Below are 16,031 nucleotides of genomic sequence, written 5' to 3' on the forward strand. Positions count from 1 at the left end.
TCGATTTTCATGCCCATATTTTACTTTTAACTTTCTTTCTGATATAAAAAACACAATGTGGCACACATTTTTGTGAAACAATACAATTTAACCAAATCGTCTTCTACAAAACATCCACTTATATTTTGTGTCATATCCAGATATGTCATATCCGGCTATAAACATACATACATACACATACAATTTATTATATATACACACACACACAAACACTACTATTTAAATTTTGGGAATATATATATCAAATTTTTTTTTTTTTTTTTTTTTTTTACTGTGTGCAGATGTGTATGTTTTTAAAATAATGATAATTTTTATCATCATTAAATCGAAAGTGAATGCAAACAGATGCTGCCTAGCTACAAAGAATGCCAAAAAAGCACTTACAAACTTCCAACAACAAAAAAACAAAAACAAATTGTGCATTATATTCCAAGCTGCTTTGTATAAGAAACCATTTATAATCAAAAACTTGATTTTGACTGATTTCCAAGTTAGGCAGCTGCAGCTGTAATTACTACAAGCTTGCACTGTATGAAAGAGAGAAGCTTGGACATTCTTCAGAACGTCTCCTTTTGTGTTCCACAGAAGAAACAAAGTCATAAAGGTTTGAAACAACACGAGGATTCATTTAACATAATATATCATTATAATACATATCAATCATATTGAGGTTAACAGTCTATTAACTGAACAATACACTAAAGAAAACCTAGTGAGCCACCTATCTACAGTGTTTTGGGCTACTGTAGGTTTTGAAACATTATTTAACACATCCTTTGATGAATGGCAACTCGCTGGATTATTAAATCCAGATTATGATCCACTGATCAAACCAACAACATATAACCTTTACTTTCATGGGAATGTATGGACAGAAACAGAGATGAGAGAATAACCAGCATAAATGCACTGCTATTTTACATGAAATCATCTACATGTACTGCCATAACATCATTGCACATCTAAAGCATCTGATCTAGTTTGATCTGATCTGATCTGATCTGATCTATCAAGCTGTCTGACACTGTTCTAGGGAGGGCCTTTGGCACACAACACAAGCTGCCAATTAAACATCAGTTTCATCCAATACAGCGCTAAATGTTTCTTACATTTCAGACTACTGATTTAAATCGAAATTAAACCGATTCGATACGTATTAAGACAAAGGCAGAGTGAATGTGGAAAAATGCAGCTGCATTAGGCTGCTAGTTACATTAGCCATGTAGCAAAATATGCCATCAAAGCCTGGGATTAGAGATTAAAACATCATTTCTTGTCGTCTAATCTTACCTTCTGATTTTCCATGCTGAGCTGGTGCCTTTAAGGGTAAATTCCTTTTAAAAGTGGCGCTTGTTTGAAAGCGATAAAGTAAAAGTACAAGCCTTGTTTTGGGTTTCTTCCCTTCAGCAAACGACTCGGCTCGGCCTCCTACCGACGTCTCTGATTAGCGCCGTGTACGATAAGAGCGTAGAGGGAGGCGCTTCCGTGCGCAGCGCTGCCTCGGAATTTTCCTAAACAGCTTTCGTGAATAGCCGTCATCCGAGAAGTGCCTATTGTTGTTATTTCTAAGAACTGTTCACTCCTCATGTGAGGCTTTATGTGTTGGGATGGAAATATGGTTTGGCTTTTTAATCATTCGTTAACATAAATACTTTAGTATTGAGTCCTTATTTTTAGCAATACTGAACAAAATGTGCATGTTTATGCGTAACTTAATATTAATATTGTAATATTATTTTCAGTAATTATTATTTTAATAATTACTAATTAATAATCAGTAATAATTATTTTCAGTTTTGTGCATAAAATACACTTTTATTCACTTCTTACAAAAGTGTTTTAGAAATGTAATCTAAAAAGGTTAAGTATTTATATATACAGTATACGAGGCTTCATTACCTTTTTAAAAAATAATGTATTTAAAAAAAAATGTATTTTTAATTTTGTGTACATTTATTTCTTTTGTCATTTTCTACCAGATTGTTTAAGAATATTGCTTAAAAATGTTGAGAATCATTCTTTAATTTGTCTTTTATTCTTTATTTCAGCAATAGTGAGCAAAATATGTTCATGACTAACATAACATTTCACTTGTCTAATATTTCACTTTTGCACATATTAAAAAAATTGCACTTTTATTCCCCATCTTTTGTCATTTTTACCAAATTGTTTAGGAAATGTTATTTAATAGTTTTCTTCGATATGACATTTTTTGAAACTGTGAACAAAATTACTGTACTTGAATGTCTTAAGAAATATTTTGTTTTTAATTTTGTTTAAATTACTCCCCTTTTTTTACTCCATTTTTTTCAGACTAAGAATGTCACTAAAATCATTCTTTAATTATTATTCTTTTATAAAAATATACTTTATTTTTTAGCAAAAGCAAACAAAGTGAAAACATTTATGGCTAACTTAATATTTCATTTTTCACTTTTGTGCTTAAGAAAGAAGTACCTTTATTCCTGTTTTCTATTTTTACCAAACGATTTAAGAAATGTCATCTAAAATTTAACATTTTATTTCAAATGTTCATTCATTGATACGAGTAGTTTCTGAAAAATGTATCAAACAATATTTTAGGTTTTTAATTTAAGCTAATTTATTCCTCTTTTGTAATTTTTACTACATTTTCTAGATTAAGAAGAACACTTAAAAGTTTTTTTTTTGTTTGTCACTTTTAGTTACATTTTTTTTTTACCAAGTCCAGGATTAAAATCCTGAAGAAAAAAAAAAATAGCATCTGTATAATGCAACGGTTTTATTGCTTCTGACTACCAAAGCCACAAGGAGAAAAAAAAAAAAACTTTTATCATCATTGTCTGATTACAGACATCAGTTTTACATGTAGCCAGACATACATCAACTTTACTTAGTATTTCACCTGGTATCTTCCTTTAAAGAACTTATGACATGGAAACTAAACAGACTGCATGAGTCATGCCAACCATGTGGCACACGACACTTATTCTAGGTACAGATTCAGACATACGTGCCATATTGTGAAATATGGATTTTAAAAAAATCACGATTGCAATTGTGACAGTAATTTGGTTTATTTTCCATTTTAATGTAACCTGATAAAAGGCAAAACAGCTGTTGTGACTTCATGGATGTGTAAATGTCACATAACCACACTCGAAAAAGGCATCTTAATCACAGTATGGGAAAACATAAGGCATTTCCAAACTAGCTGTATGACTTAGTCAAACAATCGAATATATAGTGACTTTTTCAGACTGGTGAAACAACCGACCATCTAAAACACTGCGCACCATTGCATTTTCCCACTGAAGAGCCATGAAATGCTTTATAGACGCATTCACATAACTGCTATATATACGGCAATCTGAACGCGTTGAACAAATTGCGCAACTTCACACCCATCAGCCCTGGCGTAAAATATTGCAGGATAGGACTAAAGGTGTGATGTGTGAAATGTTTAATGAATTGAAATAAAGATGACAGCAGCCCTCCTTTGGTATTCACACGATCCAGGACGAACTCGATTTTCTTTCCAAAAAACTGGTCCTTTTAACCCAAGTCAGGGATCTGGCTCAACAGACGGCGGGTGTTTAGTGTGGATCCCAGAGAATAACCATCAGAGGAAGCCGAAGACACACTGATCCCTCACCATCCCTTTTCCGTAGGAGCGGATCACACGATCAATGCCCAAATAATCACTTCCGAAGAAAAACATTTTGCCAAGCAAATGTGAATTCAGACAGTGGATAATAGTAAAGAAAAAAATGGGGACAAACAAACAAGAGCCCCCCAAAACAAGGAAAAGGAATGTCACCTAGAGATCCACGCTTCTAAGGGTCATCTAGAATTAGCGTGGAAATCACAACGAGGTAAAAAGAGGAAAGCGCCGTAGCCATAGCACAACACACAGGAGCAAAGCCGAGATAAATAGAGGGGAACTGAAGCCCAAGGGTGGGGGTAGAGCCGGGGGAAGTGGGGTCACAGGTTCTGACAGCACTGAAATTTGTTGCCCTTTAAACCATCGGTAGTGGGCGGCACGCTGATGTCCACTACGTTGTTGCCGGGAGACTCGTCGTGCATGGACCTGTCGGCAATCTGCTTCTGTGATACGATCCGATAGATTTCTGTAACAAAAAAGAGACATTTAGTTTGAGACGCCCACTGGGAATGTATTAAGTTGCAGTCATATTAATGCTGTACAGTGGGCCAAATCACAGAACATCCTTTCTGCAGGAATCCACGTAATCAGGAATTTCGCAAAAGGACAAAATATTTCCCCTCATAGATTTTGCATTGAGTTCACATTGGTAAATTCTCTGTCGAATTCTTGGGCTTGCAGGAAAAAAAAATCCAATAATTTCAACAGGAATGCATGTGCTCACGCGGCAAATTCTCTGGCTTGATTTGAAAGTGAATTTTCTACACAGATTCTGTAATATTTTTGAGTTGGTCACATGGATTCGCCACATTCCTCCACTTTGTTTAAAAGTAAGCAGATGAGATCCAGTAATTTCAATAGGAGTCCACGTAATCTGAATTGCACAGATTTTTGTCCATTAAATTTGGCTGAAAACTGGCTAATGTGACTGTAATTGGAGTTACAATCAGGACCCACCTGTTAGTATGTTTTTAAATGCCTCCTCCACATTTGTGGAGTCCAAAGCCGATGTTTCGATGAAGGAGAGAGTGTTCTTCTCTGGAAAACACAAAATGAGAGATATTTTAACAGCTCAGGTATATCTTTTCGTACTAAACAACATGAAAATGCAGGAGGAGATGCTCACCTGCAAAAGCTCTGGCCTCATCGGTGGGTACGGCCCTGAGGTGCCTCAGATCACTCTTGTTGCCCACCAGCATGATGACAATGTTGTTATCCGCGTGATCCCGCAGCTCCTTCAGCCAGCGCTCCACATTCTCATAAGTCAGATGCTTTGCAATGTCATAGACCAAAAGAGCTCCGACTGCACCCCTGTAGTACCTGTAAAGGAGACCCACGTAAAACATATACTAAAAATGTATATTGTACAATAATATATTCATAAAGAAGAGATAAATAGGTGTAAATGTTTGCTCTGACAATGATTCAACCATGATGCTTTACTAAATGATGCAGTGGATTAAAAAAAAAAGATTTGTAATCAATTTTGATATTTTAAATGATTAATTATACTATAATATAATTAAATAATTTTATCAATAACTATTATAATATTATGGGCCATACATCAAATAAATTATCAATAATTATTCTATAAAATCACTTATAGAATTATAAAATATTATAGTATAATTATACTAATATATACTATAGTTAGAGTGTACAAGATATAACTTTAAAAGAAAAGTATCCTATTATTAAACAGGATTAAAATTATACTCCACATTAATTCTACATTAATTAAATATAATTTATCAATAACTCTAAAATTAATGTACTTACTATTGATGAATTATTATTATTTAAAATTATGAGTTTTTTAATTTTAGCAATAATTCTAAAAAACTACTTTTACATAATTATAATTATTTTATTTTTAGTCATAGTATAATATTACCATATTAATAATAAATAACTTTATTATTAAATAGAGCTAAATAAATATACTATTAATAATTTACTTAAAATAATTTGATCAATAACTTTAACATTACTTTATAGATTTATTATGATAAACCATGAAGATATGTGAACCCAGTGGCCCATACAGACTGATAGGTGTGAATCAATCAGCCCATAGAGGTGATGGGTGTGAGCCAGAAGGCCCACACAAAGGACATTCAATCTTGCGCATTGAGGACCCTACATGGGAGGTCCTAACAGTTCTGTACTCTGGTATAAACTTTTGTCCCACACACAGAACTTTGGATTAAGATTTAATTACATCTTCATGTACTCACGCTGATGTGATGGCTCTGTAGCGTTCCTGTCCCGCTGTATCCCAAATCTGGGCCTTTATGGTCTTGCTGTCCACTTGGATGCTGCGAGTTGCGAACTCCACACCAATGGTGCTCTTGCTCTCCAGGTTGAACTCATTCCGAGTGAAACGGGACAACAGGTTACTCTTCCCCACACCAGAGTCTCCAATGAGCACCACTAGAAAACAAAAGAAAACATCAGGCTGTTTGAACATGACAATAAACTTGATATCAAATGATGCTTCACAGCTGCTCTTATAAACACCATATCCATAGGGAAGATATCATAGCCATCACCAAGGCCACAGAACAGAAACAATCTACCATGTGAGTCTTTGAAAGTAAACCACAAAGCAAAGTGTGTACCCAAAGCTTATACAATGTCATCATGTGAAGAGCAGAAACACACTAGATTAGTCGGCCATCCTGGTTGAGTCTACATGAGGAGGCCAGAGAGATGAGAGAGAAGCCGTAATCTACCAACACACACTTCCACTGTCACTTTTGCCTTCGCTCCATCAATTTGACACCATAAAAATTGAAATACAGGCCTAGCCAAATTGTATAAAAAATGAGAAATGCATAGAAAATATCAATCAACTCATACTGTGTCCGTTGCAACGTGGTCACCATTCATTTTCTCTAGAGGAAACCTGAAGTAATTCACAAAACGGTTGTTGATAAACATCTAAAAAAATGGTCAAAGCTTTCAACAAGAAATCTTAAAAATAACCAATGTGACACGTTCGTAAAACCTCTACAGTAATCTGTGGTTTTGTCACATACTGAAACACTTTTCAAAGGCTTGGTGTAAAACAGGAACCTGATGTGGGAAGGAACTTTTAAATATAACTTATAAATAATTCAATAAAAAAATATAACATATATACATACATATATATACACACACACACATATACATTATATATATATATATATATATATATACACATACACACACATATATACATATACACACATATATATGCACATACATCCAAATATGTTTTTAAATGACGTCATGATCATCTACAGTTGTCAATTTCACATTACAGAGTTCATGTGCCAGCTTAATGATTTAACTAAATTACGAGCTGTAAAAGCTACAAAAATGCTTACAATTTCAGGTTAATTACCAAATTTGGCCTGTTTGAACATCAAGAAGCTACTCTTGTGTAATAAACGACAAAAAAAAAAAGTTTGCTAAGGCCTAGCAATGCAACCACACAAAATATTAAGCAACACATAACTAAACGACTCGAAAAGTTCACGTTTGTCGACGTTTTTGGTATAGCAGCAAAACCTGCTGAAGTGAACTGAATCTATTTAGTTTGTTGTTTTGGGACGAACTGATTGAATTAAAACAGCAGCTAGTTATTTCGCTCATTTTAGCTTTCACTCCAGTTTGAAAGCTATCTAACGTTAGCTGCTTAGCTAACATAATGCTGAATAAAAAAGCGATTTGCATTATTGTTTTTCATACTGTCGAAAGACGTTGCAAATAAATAATATCACTATTCAAATGTATTAATCTACTTTCAACTCTTGATTCTTCGAAACCGGTTAATATTTCGATAGCTAACGTCAGTATACTAGCATTCCAGCTAACCCAGCTAGCCACAGTCATCAGGAAACTTGCTGTTTTCGTTGATAATAAAGGAAAACAAAACACGTTTATTCTTCGTTTTGATAGAGTATAAAACACTGACCTTTAAATAAATAATCGTATTCGTCGTCACGGGTCCCCATTGTTGGTTTACCGCACTAAAATGTTGTTGGGCGACAGATCTCTCCTGATTATCGATGTCCTATTCGTGAACGAATCGTTTTTCTGAATTGGATCTTTTTAATGATCGAATGAACCGGTTCATGAACCGGACGAATGATTCGTTCACGACCCAAGAACCGTCTGTTTCAAGACAGAGTTGGTATTAATACAAATAGATGAAAACATGCAAAAACGTTTGCAGCTGAGAGTTTGTTCTAAATGCAGATTTTGCATTATATTAATCTATTTTTTAATTCTTTAAATAAATATTTTACATTTCCCTGTGCACAATCAAACACAAGCGTTTACAGAGACAGATAAGGTGCCATTTCTGATCCGACCAATTAAAATACCTTCATTGGTGTATTCCAGAGGCTATTTGGGCTATTTTTTAGTATTATTATTAGTAGTAATAATAATACTAGTGTTAGTATTGATATTAGTAGTACTAACCAACAAAACAGTTTAACGTAAGAATATAGCTTAAAAAATGCTGGGTTAAAAAGGGACAAACCCAACGATTGGGTTGTTTTGAACCCAACCGCTGGGTCAAAACAACCCAATAGCTGGGTTTGTCCCTTTTTAACCCAGCGCTGGGTTATATTTAACCCAGCATTTTTTAGAGTGTAATATTCTTGTTTCTGAGTGATTTATCAAATATGAACTCTCAGGCTTCCAGTTGTTTTAACTTCAAGATTTATGTATGTTTTGGTTAATTAGCTGTCAACCATGCATTTCAGATATATTTAAACAGGGTTGGGGAATGGAATACATGTAACTTAGTTGTAGCCTATTTTAAATAAAAGATATGAGCAGCATTACAGTTACATTTTAGAAGGGTGGTAATCAAAATACAATTACATCCAAAAAGTATTTTAGATTACTAAAATGATCACTTTGAATGTTAATGCAATTAATTTTTTTATTTCAACATTAATGTAAAGTGTAACGGGCAGTTGGTGATTCCCCGACTCTCTGCAAGAGCATAAGCTACAGCTCTGCTCCTTGCAGGATATGCTAAATTAAGAATTAAAAATAAGACGGATCATAAAAAAATTGCATTTTATTTTTTTTTAGTACTGTCCTGAATAAGCTAGTTCACATACCAGTTGTTTACATACACCCCACAAGACAAAATAATTTAATTTTAAAAATTGCCCCATTCAAAATATCTTAACTGTGTCATTGAAGACACACGACTGCTTTTATGTTTTGTGATAGTTGTTCATGAGTCCCTTGCTTGTCCTGAACAGTTAAACTGACTGCTCTTCTTCAGAAAAATCTTCCCGGTCCTACACATTCTTTGGTTTTCCAGCATCTTCTGCACATTTGACACCTTTCCGATAATGACTATATGATTTTTAGATCCATCTTTTCACTCTGTGGACAAAGTGAGGGACTATTACAAAAGGTGAAAACATTCACTGCTGCTCAAGAAGGAAACACAATGCATCAAGAGATGAACCATGATGTGTACATTTTTCCAAATTACATTTTATTTTCTTAAGATTGTCTGCTTTTTTTCCTTAAATAAATACCTAATGTGGAAAAGTGATGTTGTTAAAAAATAATATGCAGAGGAAAACCAGGTCCCATGTTTGGTGGATGTCATTTTTCTCTGCATTACATACAGTACCTTAAAGAGTTTTCTGTGTTTTCTGTGAAACAAAACTTAGATGTGTCTAGAATAGTTAGCCTATCCTAGTTTTTAATTTTTTACAAAAATTACATTTGACCAAAGGGGCATTTTGCCCCTCAGGTGGGTAAAAGCAGGGTGGGGTAAAATGCCCCCCCTCTCTGACAAATCATTTTTCTTTATACATTATAAATTTACAGCAAAATCAGAGTACAAGCAGTTTTAACTTAACATTAAAAAGACAAGCTAAAATAGTCTAACAATAGAAAAATGTGAATATCCATTAATGAACCATGTTGAAAATCAGCCTATTAAAAAAATAAAATGTTGATGCTGGCTAGCTAACTAGATAGCTGATGCTAACTTGGAGGTAATTTTTAAATATAAAGTCCAAATATTTTTATTCAACCACCTAGTTAGATTACATTTGATGGAACAGCCTAACAAAAGATGTGATGCTCAGAAAATGGTAACTACAGTAATTATGATAGTGGGAAGCAATGCTGCCTGGGGGCATTTTACCCCAATATATAACTGTGATGTTCTCCAAAACAACAAGCTTTACAACACTTTTTCTTACTGCTGAAGATTAGATCACTAGCAAGTAACAACAAAAATGTATCATGAGTTTACCCAATGGTTATTTTGGGAAAGACAGTATGGCAAGGGGGGTTTCCCCTCACTCTACCCTATAGTGATCTGCAATAAGTGAATAATCAAAGAAGTGAAATAAAAATGAATTGGCAAACATTAAATAGTCTAAATGTAACGTGCTCGTTCTCAAAAGTTCGTGTAAAGAAAATATGTGATGTTTGTAAATGTAAATATAACACTTATCACTGAAATATCACTACATATTACAAAATAGGTCTACACGCTTTAAAAAGTAATTTACTAACATATTTTGTTAAATCACACAAGGTTTGTAACTTAATCTAAATACTATATAATACTTTGGAATACTTAAGGGGGGCGGTTTCTTCCTTCCTTTCAAACGAGAAAGTATTATCATATCTAAAATAGGTTTTATACAAATTGCATTAGGCCTACAGTGATTAAAAAAAAAAAAACGAAACAAAACTTTTTTATGCTGTGCCGTTTCAGTTTCAATTCCAGATAAACTGACTAGTTTCTGTCAAAGTCTCGCTTGCCCATTTGTGTCCTTTAAAACCAAAGATCCCTTTTCAATTTTTAATTCAGCTGTTGATGCTTCCATTAATACACTGTTAAAAAAATTCGAAGTTCCAAATAAAACAAAGATTATTGGACATTTTACAAGAAAATAGTGTTTCGGTATTCTTCCTACTTCAAAACTTCACATTTAATTCAATGCTTGCTGTTTCTTTGTAATTATTAGTAACATTTTTTTTTAGTAATTTTTAAGTGAAAATTGTTTCTACACACCTTTTTTCAGTGTATTTAGTAAAACGATAACAACATTTTTCATTTCATTTTTCAACTAAAAATACATTTTATATTTGTATTTAAATGTATATTTGCATGTTGTTTTGTTTTGCCTTAAAGATGCAAAGACGGTATGGAGATTTCTTCATGGAAGAATCCCTCACTTCTGATTTAACAGAAGAGCAAAGTAAGCAGCTCCATGACCTGCTGGGGAATGTGAAACTGTCTCTTCTCTACAAAGCTTCAGTTCATGGATATCAAGCTTCTGCCTTCCACAATCGATGTGATCGTCAGGGTCCCACTTTACTTGTAGCCTACAACCGTTCAGGCTACATCTTTGGTGGATACACTAGTGTAGATTATACTCGAAACGAGCAGTATATTACTGATGAGGAGGCTTTCTTGTTCAGCTTTCAAGGCAAGTTCCCTGTCTACATTAAAGCAAACAGTGGACATTATGCACGTTATGACAATGCTGGAATGCCCAACTTTGGCCAACAGTTGTATTTTTGCAAAAACAACCAACCAGTTGTGTATATCAAGTCAAGTCAAGTCAAGTCTGCTTTATTGTCAATTCTTCCACATGTACAGCACATACACACAGATGCAGTAGTGGGGGTCGGTGATGGTGTGGGCCTCCGGAGCAGACCGAGATCCCGCAGCTCTTCGGCGTGCGCAGAGTTTAACTCTAAAAATGTGGTTCTGCCGACATCGAGCAGAAACTCACGACTGTATGCGCGCTTAGAGACAGATAGACGCGACGAATACGTACAAAAACACTGCAACTCACAAGACAAAAAACACGAAAACACCTTTCTGTCAGGAGAGAGAGAAGCCGCAGCGTGTGAACGCGCCATCTATATTCGAGGAGGTAAATCATTCAGTTTTAATGCTGAAAGATTCTATGGGAACGACACTGTGCTGACTGAATGTGAGGTCTACAAAGTGAAGCAGAGTAAGTCAGTCATCAGAAAAAGTGTGGCATGTTGTTGTGTAAAGTCAATTGTATAAATGTATGAGTCCAGTCTCTAAAAATGTACTTGTTTAGTTAAATTACTTAAGCAGAAGTTAATCATCTTTATTCAATATTAGACCTTCAGACCAAGGAGAAGCCATGGAGGAATATTTGATGGACATCTATGTAAGTTTGCACTCTTCTTTGCAGTGTTCATTCATTGCTGCTCATTTAATACAGTAACTTGTCAATAAAAAAGTTGTGATTTTTTTATTCGAAGAGATGAGCTCATGCGAATGATAAGGGATCATAAACCCCTGGTGACGTCTGTCAGCCGTGTTCGAATCCTAATGATCGGTCCTGTAGGTGCTGGAAAATCCAGTTTCTTCAACTCCATCAACTCCATCTTCACTGGTCATGTGACCAACAAAGCCATGTCAGGATCTGCAGGCACTAGTCTCACCACACAGGTACAGATTCAACAGGATTTATAGAATAGCGTTTCCTACAGAAGTCCCTCTTCAGTCTGAGGAATGTCTCCTGATGTGATTCTCTTCTTGGTTGGTAGTTTCGCACATATCCAGTGAAAGATGGTCGTGAGGGAAAGCCGTTGCCGTTTGTGTTGTGTGACACCATGGGACTCGAGGAGCAAACAGGTGCAGGACTGGATATTGAGGACATCAGCAGCATTCTTCAAGGTCGCATACCAGACTGCTATAAAGTAAGTGCACTCATCTCCAAAATGAATGAATGGTGAAGTATATTAATGATGTTTGTTTCATGCCAAATCCTCTTGATTCAGTTCAACCCCATGGTACCTTTTCAACCTGATGAGCATAAGGCCTCCAAACCTGCATCTCTACAGGAGAAGATCCACTGTGTGGTGTACGTGATAGATGCCAGCAAAATCTCCCTCATGTCCGACAAACTACAGGAAAAACTTGCTGTGATACACAGAGAAATAAGCTCACTGGGTAAGTGATCTCAACGTTATTTCAAGGCTAAATTATAATTTACTTATGACACATACCAAATGTTCAATTAGCCAAAAGCGAACTCTTATGCAAAATGTTGGTTATTGACACAATTTCAGGCATTCCCCAGATGGTCTTGATGACAAAAGTAGATGAAGCATGTCCTCTAGTGGAGGAAAATCTTCAAAGCCTTTATGTCAGTTCCTACATCAAGTCAAAGGTGAGAGGCGGTCACATGATCACATGGTCTGTTCCTACAGGACTCAGAGTGAGGGAGGTGTTGTTTTGTGTCTGCAGGTGCAGGAGGTGAGCTCTCGGTTGGGTGTGCCGGTGTCTTGTGTGTTACCGGTGAAGAACTACAGTCAGGAGCTGGAGCTGGAGCTCAACTGTGACGTCCTGTTTCTTGTTGCTTTACAGCAGATGCTTCGCTTAGCAGACGACTATCTGGATGATGTTGATGTCATTTAGGGCATTAAATGCTGCAGAGATAGGGATTTATTCCTCTTGATAAGCAAAATGAGTAGGCTAATCTTAAATTAGAAGATTTTTATTCTGTTCGGCCCAGATCTTTCATAATCATACATAATATCCATTTAAGAAAATGTTGGGAAATGCCAACAAAGTTCACATATCATTTAAGCTGTACATTTCATTATAATTGTTTCTTGCTTTTGTAGTTGGAATATTGTTGTGCCATAATCAGGTACATAATACTGGAATTATGTGTTAGAATTCAAGATGCTAAAATCTGTATTAAGAAATGCTTCTTTTGATCAAATTAAGTTCAGTTTTTGATGCTTGAAAGTTTCTTTCAGGACTGTGCAAGATTAAATTGAACAATAATTAATTAAACACAAATGACAAAATGATATGTATATATATATATGTGTGTGTGTGTGTAGATAGAGAATATTTAATTAATTAATATTAAATATTTAATTACATATAATTTAGCATTTCTATTTAAATGTTAAATTAATAAATAAACGATATATATATATATATATATATATATATATATATATATAGAGAGAGAGAGAATATATATTTAATTACATATAATTTAACATTTCTATTTAAATATTGAATTAATAAACAAACAGAACGCAGAACTGATTAAGCTATATATGGGCAAATGTAGTAAATATTATCTCTATACTATTACTGTACTATACGTCTCACTAGGTGTCTAATATTCACCTTCCTGAGTTACAGCTGTGGCTGATAAGGATGATAATATCTAGAAGAGGTAATAATCGAGTCATTATTTTGGTGGCAGTCTACGGTTTATGATCAATTCCTCAACTTAACCATGTCCTTCAATGATAATGAATCAAAAACAATGTACACCACTCTCAACAACAATTGCAAATTTAATATTATTATTATTTAACATTAAATGTAAGTGATTTAAATATACGTAAAAAACATGCCAGGTTTTATCAGCTGATATGATCACCATTCATTTTCTCTAGGTGAAGCCTGAATTCACAGAACGGGTTGTAAGTAAACTAAAGAACATCTAAAAATTGGTCAAAGCTTTCAACAAGAAATCTTAAGAATAACCAATATGGCGCATCTGTAAAACCTCTACAGTATTCTGTGTTTTAAAGTTCTTTTTTGAACTCCAAAGGTTCAATCTCTTCTTAGAGTGTACTCACTCATACTGTAACAATTTTTTTAAGATTTTGTCAAAACAGAAACACAAAATTGAAAAGGAAGACGTATGGCAATAGGGAAATTATATGAAGCCTATAATTGTTTTAAGAATGACGTCATGGTCATCTACAGTTCATTAACACTCGCAAAAGACTTCCATATCCTTGTTTGTGGTGAATGTCCAAAGTTAATGTCAATTGTCATCTATGAGTGTGGTAATGAGGAAAAGAGAGAGCAGCTTGAAATCGTGCTGTACTAATTTTCATCTTGTATGAAGAGCATTTCAGTGTTTTTTTAATGCAAAGTAGAAAGGTAAGCTTCATAGTCTATATAAATATCAAAGGTAAATATTCAATGTTAATGTTCTAGATTTTACCACAATTTAATGGACATGCTATAGTTTTCAAACACGCAAGTCTTTTCTCAGATCTAAAGTATTTAAATTTTAACAAACTGTTATTAAATTCAGTCATTCATTCTTTGTCATGCATTTCAGTTTCAATTCTAGTTAAATGGCCTTGTTTCTGAAAGGGCATGACTAGCCCATGCAAACTAGCTCTGGGCAAACACTGTTTATGGTAAGGCTTATTCATCTGCCATGTTAGAAAATAATGTTAACGTCAAGATATTACCATGTTAAAAATGCATACATTTATGTAGAAATGTGCATTAATTAAAGAATTGCACTGTTAAAGTAAAAGAGTAAAAGTACTCAAAGTAAAACAGTGTGACTGTGATTACTTCTATGAGAGTAAAAAATGAAACAACTAGTCAGAACAAAAACATAATTCTGACTAAATAAGACTCAATAAAAAGTAAATGAAAGTAAACAAAGTAAATTAAATTTGCATATTTTTTGTGCATACACAAAATATCTTTAAATTATATATAATAATATATAAATAAAATGTGTGTAGCCTATGTATTTTTGTCTACGCTTAAAGATTCAAAAAAGGCTGAAAAAGCTCAGCATGGCTCCTCACACTTCTAATTTAACAGACGAGCAACCCACTTTCCCCAGCCTTACTGGGGAAAGTGAAACTGAGACTCTTCAGTCCATGGATATAATGCTTCTGCCTTCCACCAGCGATGTGACCGTCAGGGTCCCACCTTACAGCTTACAGATGATTCCTTACTGAATCTTTACTCATTTAAAATCTATTGTTTTCTTCAGGAAAAAAAAGTGTTGTGTTTATTAAACTGTGATAACAGGGGTGTCACGTTGTGTAGCAGGCAGGAAGACGAAGACAGAAGGATCAAGTTTCAAACGCACATTTGAATAATACCTCCAAAAGCAGGCAGACGGGTTGTAGTAGGCTACACACAACTAGGCTATCCTAATGGTGACTGGATAGAGACTGGCAGTGAAAGCACAACTAAAATAGCAAACCAAACGAGATGATTAATCAAACACAGCTGGACACTAATGATTACAAATGATGAGCAAGCAACATAGACAAAGGAAACTGAAAACTGATAAAAACATAGGCTACTAATAGTCCGTATAACAAACCTAAAGTACATGAACTAAAACTAACGAACATAAGCAAGGCGCAACCTCGTGCCGTAACAGAACAACAGATGAACAGAGGGATGTAGGGGTTTAGGGAGGTGGGCAAAGAAATGAGGGCTGCTGGCAGGAGGACGACGAAACCTCGGCGGCGAAGATGGAGGAAGTCCGCTGCTGGCACAGACCCAGAGCTCCCAAGAGCCGACAGCCCACGGCAGAGTCAA

General features: G+C 34.9%; 3 protein-coding genes across 3 annotated transcripts in view; 1 reads left to right on the plus strand and 2 right to left on the minus strand.

Moving 5' to 3' along the window:
* The window catches only part of march2 (membrane-associated ring finger (C3HC4) 2), a 10,674-nt gene extending 9,243 nt beyond the window's left edge, over positions 1-1,431 (minus strand). The window contains exon 1 of the mRNA XM_016442696.1: positions 1,291-1,431. The gene's annotated coding sequence lies outside the window, so the exon portion shown is untranslated. The remainder of the gene's footprint in view (positions 1-1,290) is intronic.
* A 1,436-nt stretch (positions 1,432-2,867) lies between these two features.
* On the minus strand, positions 2,868-7,738 carry LOC107655249 (ras-related protein Rab-11B-like). Its single transcript, XM_016442697.1, has 5 exons — positions 7,611-7,738; positions 5,884-6,079; positions 4,770-4,963; positions 4,601-4,681; positions 2,868-4,109 (listed from the first exon to the last, which is right to left on the minus strand). The coding sequence occupies exons 1-5, from the start codon at positions 7,648-7,650 to the stop codon at positions 3,964-3,966; spliced, it is 657 nt and encodes a 218-aa protein (XP_016298183.1). The 5' UTR covers positions 7,651-7,738; the 3' UTR covers positions 2,868-3,963.
* Positions 7,739-10,829: 3,091 nt separating this feature from the next.
* LOC107655179 (interferon-induced protein 44-like) lies at positions 10,830-13,106 on the plus strand. Its single transcript, XM_074186883.1, is given in 8 exon segments — positions 10,830-11,256; positions 11,581-11,664; positions 11,802-11,850; positions 11,924-12,134; positions 12,233-12,385; positions 12,467-12,638; positions 12,758-12,858; positions 12,936-13,106. Coding segments are annotated over 8 exon segments (1,368 nt in total).
* The last annotated feature ends 2,925 nt before the right edge of the window (positions 13,107-16,031 follow it).

The sequence above is a fragment of the Sinocyclocheilus anshuiensis genome, unplaced genomic scaffold (genome assembly GCF_001515605.1).
Source record: "Sinocyclocheilus anshuiensis isolate Anshui unplaced genomic scaffold, SAMN03320099.WGS_v1.1 scaffold735, whole genome shotgun sequence".
NCBI classification, from domain to species: Eukaryota; Metazoa; Chordata; class Actinopteri; order Cypriniformes; family Cyprinidae; genus Sinocyclocheilus; species Sinocyclocheilus anshuiensis.